The sequence below is a fragment of the Metopolophium dirhodum genome, chromosome 3 (genome assembly GCF_019925205.1).
Source record: "Metopolophium dirhodum isolate CAU chromosome 3, ASM1992520v1, whole genome shotgun sequence".
Lineage (NCBI taxonomy): Eukaryota > Metazoa > Arthropoda > Insecta > Hemiptera > Aphididae > Metopolophium > Metopolophium dirhodum.
Window position 1 is genome coordinate 20,124,220 of NC_083562.1, and position 11,382 is coordinate 20,135,601.

Sequence of the window (11,382 nt, forward strand, 5' to 3'; positions counted from 1 at the left end):
TTATTTAAGAGCGTTAAATGTGTATGGATAATATTAAAATTAAAACTAATGTAAACTATTTTAGATTCTGAGTGATGTTACCAAATATCCTTAAAAATAGAGGCTGATATCCTATATCTGCTAAGTATAATATTTTGTATGCAATGCTTGATCATTGAATTAATATTCAACACATCCATTATAATGTTACTCAATGTCGTAGAAAATTCAAAAAATTATTATATAGCAGAACAAATTTATTTCTGAAATTTCAGTTTAATTGATCAATTTTTTTTTTACTAATTGATTGATTATATTGATGTATGCATGAACATAGGAAAGATTAATAAATTTGGTCCTCTTAAAAGTTAACTACTGCATCAATAGGCGTTTTATACTTGTTTCAGTTGTATTTTATAATTATTATAGTTTATAATCAAATATACATCATGTATTTCATTAATTTAGTAATTAGAAACACCAAATATTTCATCTGGATAACCTTTGATTTGCATAGGAATTTTTGAGTAAGGTGGGGATACTAATACTAAAATAAACATTTTGATCCAATTTTTAAAATGTTTCCCTTAAACATCCATGCATAATTAAACTTAAATATTTTTTTGAATAGCAACACATTATTGATTTCAAATAGTCCTATTTTTATCAAGCAACTAATGAATAAACTTTTTTTCTATCGCAAAAATGTGCTGCTTAATAGCAACTTCAAAGATTAAACAAACACAGTTTTTTCTTAATTATTGAAATAAATGTGTGGAAACATTTTTATCAACAGTGAAGTGTCCTATATACATTACTATTACTGTAAGATAAAACTTAAAAAATACGTTTGGAATTCTTGTGGATAGGGTCAAATAAACAAATAAATGTAAGTTCCTTGTATTATTTTTGTTTATATATAAGTAAAATAATAACATTAATAACTATATAACTTAATATTATAAGAATAATGTATAGATAATAACTATAGCTATAAACATAAACAATCGGTCGTTCTCCTATTTCCTGGGAAAAATATCCATTACTTTGCTAAGATAAAATCCGAATACACTGTTGAAAAATAGACGTTTTATTGAATAATCACAAATAAAAACAGAAGTATTGATCTGATAACTGAGTAAATTATAAAGCCATAAAGATGCCTGTACAAATTGTTGACCGTGGCACTCAACGTGTTAAAAAAAGCTTTTGACCCCTCCTCTCATTTTTTAAGCTGAAGGGATGTTTGTAATTAAGAGAAATTTAAATTATTTTTTTACAAAAATTATAACTAAAAACAATAAAATATGAATTCTTTATGTTTTTGAACAAATTCAAAAAAAAAAAGTAGTTTATGTTAAGACTTTAAATTGCTGTTAGTGTCAATTTTTTAAGTAAAAACAGTTAATGCACATCAAAGTTGTTTGAAAAAGATAGTGCTATTTAAATCCGGTCATAAGTTTAGGCATTTAAAACTTTATTTTATTGTGCATGAGCACCAGAACAGATATCATTTTAAAAATTTGCCCAGAATATGTATTTTAGTGACTGCTTCCTTAAAAATTCCCATTTTTATCCAAGGTTATTCAGCTGAAATATTTTGCAGTACTATTTAGGAAAAATGTAATTATGTATGAAATGTAATTGAAGGGTAGACAGGAAAATATTTAGTCCATATTTAACGGTTTTGATTTTATGATTTGAATTGATAGCACATTAAAAGTAATACTGAGAATTATAAATTATAAATAGATTCAGTGAAAAAACCTTTCGGTCCGTTATTACTGAATGGAAAAGTTAGGTACCTATACTGCCATACTGCGAGAGATTGTAGTCCATGTTATTGTGGGGAAAACAGGTTGAAGTCCAACTCCAAACTATCAATTTTTTGAAAAAAAAAAGAAAAATATTGAAATCAACACTTTGTTATGTCACCACGGTGATTGTCCGAAGAGAAGTGCTGCCCGTGATCAAGGTTCAAACCGGCTTCACAACTGATGCCTTAGTCCGCTTGGCCATTTCGTCCCCCATTTTTATTTTTATTTAATTTAATTTATATAGATTATTGATTGTGTTGTAATTGGCATAATATTGTCATCTTATAAATATATTCTTCACACATAACATTAAGTATTATTTGTTTATTTTAGATATTATTGTTAAAAAGAATCCTAAATATAAGGATATAGTAAGAGTAAAATTTGAAGAGAAAATGTTCCGTGCTGAAGTACTTGACAAATGTGGAGAGAAGTATTCTGTATTCTTAATAGATATTGGAAAAAATATAGATGTGCTTGGTTATAACATCTATGATCTTCCAAATAGTATAAAAAATGTAACTCATTCACTTTAGAGCTAATTTGTTATTTTAGTATTAATTTATGCATTAATTTATTTATTTATAGATTCCTGGTCTAGCTCTAAAGGTTGGTCTTAAAAATACAACACATTTAAAAATAACTACAACTGTTAAAGATTATTTTTATAATTTGTGGCAAAATGATCCAGTTCCATTAATTTTAGTAAGTTATCTTGGTTTATTTTGATACAATTATACTTTAATGCATAATAATGTGGCCAAATTATTCAATTTAAATTTTACCAATTTATTAAAATGTTAAGCTATACTCTGTTCAAAATAACACCGTGACCCGGCGGCGACCAGTTTTCGTTGGATGGCGGTCGGACTCCACCCATGAGCACTGATCACGTGACTATATAGTGACTCCAGTGGCTTGAGCACGTCACAACTCGGCCGCCTGGTCACTGTCTTATTTTGAACAGAGTAAAGTCTGTATGGCATTTCTTGATATTTTTTTTTTTTTGGTTATGTGTACCACTTTAGTAGTGTTGGGTAAATTACTTTTAAAATACTCAAATTATTTTTTATTTAAATTACATTTGCGTTACCCAAAATTATTTTTATCACGTTACATTACTTTTTCATTTTTAAAGTAGTATGTTAAAATAATGTTACTTTTTTTTATCATTGACCATATCATTTTTTTGAACCATATTCAATTCATATTCAATTATTATGTATATATTTTATAATCATAGACCTAGTGATAATAAACCTATTATGTACAAATGTACAATCATCTCACTTATATGGCTATAATTTTATAGTCATAAGTCATAAATCATAATTAATTTTAAATACATTTTATTTCTAAAAGGAACTCTTCTTTCTGCTATAAAGTGATAACATTTATTCATGGAATGTTTAATAATATTGTTAACTATTATGGGAATCCAAAATAAATATAATTGATTTTCCTGGAATATCCTTAAGTTTCTTTTTGTTATACATTCAAAACTATTTTTTTAATTATGTGGAAAATAACGCATAAGTGCCTTACTTACTTCATAGAAATTACTTTTAAAAACTAAAAAGTAATTTTGTTACAGTTGCGTTTTTTTAAGTAAAATGTAATGAAATTACTGCTGCGTTACATTACTACCCAACACTTCATTTTAGTGATACTACCGTTTTAACAATAATAATCAGTATAAATTAACAATATAAATTAACCATCCCACAATAACCTTTTTTTTGCTATAAATTGTTACTTATGTACAAAAAATACTCTATTGAATATTCAGCCTTAATTAATAATGTAACAAATGCTGTAAAAAGTAATATATCATAAATTGATTTAAAACATAATTGCATATAGTTAAACATAGCAATGCAATAGATTGAGTAAAAAATTAACTAATATTGTTATTTTAAAGAGTTAACTTTTAAAACATATGATACTTAATAGCTAAGCTGTGAAGAAATGTACTTTTACTTTTCAAATTTTAGATAACTTCACTAGTTTTTAGTATTGGATATTGATACACTGATATTTATCTTCACTCTAAATAACAATTGTTACTTCTTCTCAATATTATAATTATAATTATATGTATTTATTTATTTTATTTAATTAATTTTCTTCTGTAAATAATTTAAAACCTAGCCAATAATATCTTTATTACTAATTTACTTATTATATTACTAATTGTTATCAATTTTCCAAATGCTAAAAATTAAAATTATTTAATTGAAAATACGACATGTATTGTATTTTTTAACAGAGGTACGATGAGGGTAATTTCAATTATTTAAATGAAGTAAGTTTAGTTAAACAAAGTAGTGGACAAGATATTGTTGAGGATTTAGTCGAGATGTATAGTACATCTGACAACTTGTCAAATAAACCTAAACTGGCTACATTTAATTCTCAAGGAACAAAAAGTAATGGTAAGATAATATTATTACTATCTATACATTTTCGTTTATAGGCTTAAATTTTACAATACTTGTAATAATTATTTTTATGATTTATGAAACTAAATTATATGTGTTGGGTTTCCTCTTGTGACTTATTTTTCTGCTTTAATAGTTAATAAATAATTGTTATGTAATCTTAGACATTTTTGTTTTTTTTTTTTTGAAACTATTTTTTTTTTTTTTTTTTTTATTATTGGTTAAGCATCAACTACATAGGTTATTAGCTTACAGGTGTTAATTTCTACATTAAATATTATATGTTATTGTACAATTGTTATTGAAACTATTGTATCTTATTATATTATGTTCATAATGACGTATCCTTTAATTGTATTTAAAATTATCAATAAAATAATGAAATGTACTTTTACATTTTCAGGTTCAAATACCAATAATTGGCAAAGTGGAGATCATGTTGAATTTATATTTGGAATTAATGTTGATAATATTTTTGTAAGAAAAATAAAATTATATGAAGAATTTAAAAATGTTTTAGATCAACTAAAAAGAGAAAATAGTAAGGTTCAGTTGTATAGTCAAATGTATTAATTCTAAAACTTTCTGAGATAAGTCACTTTCCAACTAAGACACAAGTGCTTCAAGTAATTTAGTAATCTAAGACTAATAGAAAGGGTGTGCACTGTGCATAATAGCAGGGGTTAACAATTAACTAACAGTTTAAAAATAGTACTTACAATTTTGATTATTTGTGATAATATTTGGAAGAAGTATCTGTATAATATTTTACGTAAACATTAGCAACTGGCTTAATTTGGTTCAGACTTTGGATTGGTTATAAGTAGAGCGCGGATCTTGAATAAATAAATATAATAATTTATCTTTTACCAAAAAATGGTGCATACCAGTGGCGGATCGAGGGCTTAATTTTTTTTTGGAGGGGGAGGGCAAAATCACAAAAAGTACAAGCTAAACAAATTGGCTAAAAACAAAGGAAAACACGGCGATTGGGTGGGGGGGGGGCAAATGCCCCCCCCCTCTGGATCCGATACTGGTACATACAAGTTGTTCATTGTTTTTATTTAAATATTTTGTTTTTTATATATAATTTTATTATATTTATATTCATATGTATAAACTGTTTTAATTTGCCTATTATCAAAGGAATAACAGTTATTTATTGTTTTTATTGAACTATTAAGAAAAAAAAATCATATCTGCTTATTTACAAGTTTAAGAAATATTTAGAGAATATTTTAAGGTTTTTTTAGAGCATATTATCTGCATATTTACAAATTTAGGGATATTTAGAGATTATTTTAGGGTTTTTTTTAGAGTATATTAGCATTATATTTTAATCTTTTAAGAACTTAAAAATCTGTGCTTTAGTTATAAGCCATATTTTAGATGTTTTATTTTAAAACACCTAAAGATTTCACTGTTTAATTTGGTAATTTGGTGTTTTTAGTGTATAAACTTTTTGTAAATATTATACTGAACTTGTTTTGATGTGTATAGTGTATACTAACATTTATTTTTATAGGTGAAAATTGCAAGCCAATAGCCCCAAAGAGTAATGATATTGTGGCAGTTTATTCTACAAAGAATAATGGGGGGATTTATAGAGCTAGAGTTTTACCAGGTTGTGACAATACAAGTATGGTCAAATGTTCTTTAATTGACATTGGTCAAATTGATATGATTCCATCAAAAAAATTATTTTCATTGCCTCACTATGTTTCATTAAATAAAGTGAGTAGAAAATATAATAATGCTAATTCTCAATACAATTAATTATTCAAATAGTTAACATAATTTTTTGTACTAATTACAATGATATTTTTTTTAGGTACCAACAATGGTTCGCAAAGTTTCACTTGCCGGTTTAAACAAGATCTTAAATTCTAATATAGCATCATATCTATCTTCATTGAGAGGAAAAACATATGTTATGGTATGTTAATTTTTAGAATATACCAGCACAATAATTCTAAGGGGATTGGTGGTAGACAGTTATTTTAACCAAAACATACCAATCTTTATTCCATCATACTGGTCAACCTAGTAATACAATAATACTTTTTAAAACTGATTTGTTATTTTGTCTACTTGAGATCGGACTTTTCCCAATTTCACCCCCAACAACTATAAATTTGGTTTGAATATTTTGAAATGTCAGCATTTTCAAACGTTAATTATTCAAAATGTAAATCAAATCTTAAAATGTGGACTGACCGATCTCGAGTAGACATTATAACAAATTCAGATCAGTTTTTAAAAATTATCACATTATTAGGTCAATCAGTAGGATAGAACAAAGTACATAAATTGTTTACTGTTCATGCATGCAGCCTCATGGTGGTGACTTGTACATGCACGTGGGAGAACACTCCGCTATTTATTTCACACACAAATGATCACTTACTACGCACACTTTAACAATACTCGCTGCATGTCATTTGAAAATTTCCTATTTCAAAATCCTTAAAAAATGTTTGCCACTGATTCCCTTATTAATTAAAAACAATATTTTGTGTTTATAGGAATATGATAAAAAACATGAACAATGGCATAAACAAGAAGTTATATTAAAAGAATTACAAAGCAGTGTGTCTCTTAATGATGAAATACTAAAGTTATTTTCTAATGAATCTTCTCCTAGGGAGCTTATATCTCAGCAGCGAAGATTAGAAAGAAAAATAAGTAATAATTTATTATATTTTTTTAAAAATTAAATCAATTAAATTCATGAATTTCAATTTTGTATTAGTCATGCCTGAGACAAAAGAAAGTCCATTGAAGAAACCATCTCATCCTATTAAAAGTGGTTCATCTGTTTTCATAACAAATTTTGAGAACTTCAATTCAATTTTTATTCGTGATGCATCCTATGAATTTATTGAAAACTTTAATACATTCAATAAACAAATGTTGAAATATTATAGATATGGTATAAGTCATTAAATTATTTAATAAATATGTATATTTAATGTGTACATTTAAATTTTTTAGCTAATAATAACACCATCAAAGAAATGTTGAATATTGGTGATAAAGTATGTGTAAAGTCATTATTAAATGTGATAATGTATTGTCGTGCTTGTATTACGAATATAATTGATAATAAATACAATGTTTTTTACTTGGATTATGGGAATACAGAAATAGTGAATGCTGAAGATATAATGGATTTGCCAAAAGAATTGGAAAAGGTATTCTTTAAGTATCCTAAAAAATAATTTTTTTTTTTTACTAATCAAAGTTTAAAAAATATGTTTATTAATCTCTTGTAATTGATAACCTATTTTGTTCATATAAATGCAAGATTTTTTATGGTATGTACATGTGGTACTATTTTTGTTCAAATTAAACTTATTATGTTATCGCAATATGCCATGAAAATTGCCATCCTCTGATTTCAATATGTTACTTGATTTTTAATTACTTTGGATCTTGTGATTGGGGGAACAATAAATCTTGTGAAGTAATTTATTTTTGATTCAAATAACAATTAAAGAATTTATAATTTTCCATTTTTTAATTACTTTAATTGCTGGGCATGATGAACTAAAACTCTAAAAAAAATGAGTGACATCAAAATGTAGATAGATGTAATATTGTAGTAAATTTAAAATTGAATGAGAGTGCTCTGCCTTAAAAATGACACTTTAAAATAGGTTTATAAACCCACTCACAATATGAGAATTTTGAAGTTTGTATGGAATAACCTAAAACACTATATTATATTGATTATATTAAGAAAGGTAAAAAGGTTTTTTCTGAACCTAATCAAATAATTGTGGTGTTAAATATTCCAATTTTACATTCATGGATTTTTTTTTAGTTTCCAAATTTTGCTATAAAAGTTCAACTACAAAACATGCCACCATTGAATTCTAAAAATGAAATTCAAGTGATCGAGAATCATTTAAAAAAAAATTTCATTACACCTAATGCAACACTTTCTATTGTAAGTATATTCTGATTAATTATTGAAATACAAAGTTAGAAACAAGTTCAATTTTATATTATAATAAATGTCTTTCTAATTTGGTATTTTGGTCTTAAGTATGGTTTAAGTGTACAAGGTTATTGCACATAGCCCATATTGTTATCAAACAAAAATAAGATAGTATATAATATAATATTATATATAATACCATATCATAGTATACTAGTATAGCCAGTATATGTCGTCTCCTTACGCTGCCATTTTAATTCCTTAACTTTATAAAATGATATAGTGGGGGTGCTATTGCAATAACCTTGTATATTTAAGCCATGGTTTTTAGCAGGCGCTTGATTAATATTAATACAGTAGAAACTGTTTATAGTAACTTTTAAAAGACTATACTCTATCCAGAATAAGATTGAACCGCTTCGCGCATGCAGACTGAGCTACCGAACAGTGCCTGACCCCCCATACGATGGCTATGCTTTCTGTGATTGGCCGACAGTCATTGCTGGCCGTTGTCGGGGGTCGATGCAGAAAAAACGTGTTTTGGTCGACCGAGTGGTTCAATCTTATTCTGAATAGGTTATATTTTAAAATATAAAATAATAAATATAGTTTTATGGTATTTATTGTTTTTCATTTATGAGCTATATAAGACTATGTACTATGTTTCAATTTACATTTATTTTAATATTAATTTTTATTTGGTAGGAATTTAATGAGTTCAATCCAAAAGGACTTGATGATGTCATTTTGAAAACAGTGTATTATAAAAAAGATATTGTCGAGGATATCAATGACTTACTAAATGCACCACCATTGAATATTAAAACAAAAGGTTCAAATTAAATGTGAGTATGGTTTACAAGATATTTTTAATTTCATAACTTGTGTAGAGCAATACAATCATTTAATTAATTAGTCTTTTAACAGTAATTTTATAAAGCTATCACTTAAATTCTTGAAGAAATGTATTATAAATGTTTTAAATCTTTCACTAAAAATATGATTAAAATTATGTAACTATTGATTTTATTGTAAAATGATAATTAAAATACTTCAGCACATTTAATGAAAATTTTTTTATTAAAAATATGTTAGAAGGCCAAAATACAGAACAACAAACTTCATCTCATGGCAAGTTTCCTTACCCTGTACAAAAATTGTTTTAAATTGTTGCAGATTATTAGTATTAAATATATTATGTATCTATATTCTTAATTCTATACATTTTTTTTATATTTTATGTTATTCTAAAAGAAGGTGCTTTTATTTTTTACATTTTTATTCATTAACACTGTTATAATTTAGTTATTAAAGAGTTTTTCAATATTCAATTGTTTTTATATATTTTAATAAAAGAAGAGCAAGAGAGCTATTTTTATCCTACTTTATCTTGTTTTTGTTAAGAAAATATTTCTCAAAAAAGTGCAATTAGTTAAAACATTTATGTAATTCTTAACTACGTTATAATTTAGTTATTAAGGAGTTTTTCAATATTCAATTGTTTTTATATATTTTAATAAAAGAAGAGCAAGAGAGCTATTTTTATCTTACTTTATCTTGTTTTTGTTAAGAAAATATTTCTCAAAAAAATGCAATTAGTTAAAACATTTATGTAATCTTAATATATAAACTTATCGTGTCACAGTGTTAGTTCTTGGACTCCTCCTAAACGGCTCGACCGATTTTGATCAAATTTTCTGTGTATATTCGGTAGGTCTGAGAATATGTTTTAGGCTAATTTTAAAAAGGAATTGATCACCCCTGGGAGGTGCTCAAACAGGAATTTTGAGATTTACGATAGAAATGTTTGTTTATTTATGGTTTCTATGGGTTTTTAAGCTATTATAATAATAATTATTGGTTGCCGGGCAACAAAGTGCACGGGATCAGCTAGTTCTCAATAAAAAATACTATTGAATACAGATTTTATAGATCAGTAAGTTTTTATTATTTTAATAATTGATAACACATTTACAGCACATCCGTTTTTAACTACTTTATATTACCATTGCATAAATCTAGCATAATTTACCTAATTAATTTCGATTGGGTCATAATAAAAAATATTGAATATTTATTTCACAAAATCTAAAATAATACAGTCAATATAATCTATATATATATATATCAAATCAAAATGGCAAATACCACTTATTCACTGATTGCGATCCCCAGGTTGTACACCACTGGACAAAAGTATAAAATAAATTACTTTTCCACCCACACTTCGTTGTGCTAAGTTATCTACCTCTGAAAAATGTTTTAATTTATATAATAACAAAATATGATAAAAAAGACATATTCATAGGGTACCTACATATTATTTATTATTACGGCTATATAACATGAAAATAAATATAATCATTGATTGTTGATACCATTAATAATGCATGCTTTATTTATGTTATATAATATTATAATATATTATGTATCTACTATCCAGGATAATATTTATTATTTATACGTTTTAAGGTCTTAGAACACATGTCCAATCAAGATCAAAAATATATTTCTACTTGTTCCTGTATTTTCCAAGAGAGATTGATAAATCCGAGTTAATTACTTATGCATACTGTACATAATATACTATATAGTTAACTAGTTTGAACTTTGTAGGTACGAATGTACGATATAGGAAAATCACACTAATTAAATGTTTTTTGGCAAGGTCAGGCAAGTTAACTAATTATTTAAACTTATTAAATTAATTTATTATTGGGAAATGTTTATAGATTTTTTTATAAACTGAATATTTACAATCTATCAACATCAAAGTACAATACGAAAATTTGATAAAAGTTTAAGCATGCAATACACATGAATATATAGTAAAAATATAACGAGAGCGTGTAATTGACAGAAAAATATCAGATTGAAGTCATCCAATGATAGTATCTTACTTAACTGATATTATTCCTAAATTATTTAGGTTAATTTTAAAGATAGGTAACGTCAATGACTCATTAAACATGGAACTGGGTTTTCTGGTATTGTTATACTGTTATTGTTGTGAGATTTGAAATGAATATGTTTCGATGAGCAGTGGCACACAGTAGATTTTTCACAAGGGTGTCAATAATATATATATCGCGGCAGGGGCGTAGGTATAGATTATTAAAGGGGTGGTTCGGCCTAAACTCGTCGAGGGTCAAAATAAGATACGGGCGTCGGGCACGCAATTTTGTAGTTGATATTTTATACA

The 11,382-nt window shown here is 26.0% G+C and overlaps 1 protein-coding gene across 2 annotated transcripts in view; it reads left to right on the top strand.

Moving 5' to 3' along the window:
• Positions 1 to 9,731, top strand: part of LOC132941228 (uncharacterized) — a 36,783-nt gene extending 27,052 nt beyond the window's left edge. Inside the window, exons 25-36 of one of the 2 annotated variants that reach the window (XM_061009175.1) lie at positions 2,130 to 2,314; positions 2,385 to 2,501; positions 4,066 to 4,231; positions 4,641 to 4,778; positions 5,763 to 5,971; positions 6,069 to 6,173; positions 6,763 to 6,922; positions 6,990 to 7,169; positions 7,232 to 7,431; positions 8,064 to 8,189; positions 8,886 to 9,025; positions 9,276 to 9,731. In XM_061009175.1, coding sequence (XP_060865158.1) covers positions 2,130 to 2,314; positions 2,385 to 2,501; positions 4,066 to 4,231; positions 4,641 to 4,778; positions 5,763 to 5,971; positions 6,069 to 6,173; positions 6,763 to 6,922; positions 6,990 to 7,169; positions 7,232 to 7,431; positions 8,064 to 8,189; positions 8,886 to 9,023 — 1,724 coding nt within the window. In that variant the 3' untranslated portion in view covers positions 9,024 to 9,025; positions 9,276 to 9,731. The remainder of the gene's footprint in view (positions 1 to 2,129; positions 2,315 to 2,384; positions 2,502 to 4,065; positions 4,232 to 4,640; positions 4,779 to 5,762; positions 5,972 to 6,068; positions 6,174 to 6,762; positions 6,923 to 6,989; positions 7,170 to 7,231; positions 7,432 to 8,063; positions 8,190 to 8,885; positions 9,026 to 9,275) is intronic. The other variant, XM_061009176.1, reaches the window with a different exon arrangement.
• The last annotated feature ends 1,651 nt before the right edge of the window (positions 9,732 to 11,382 follow it).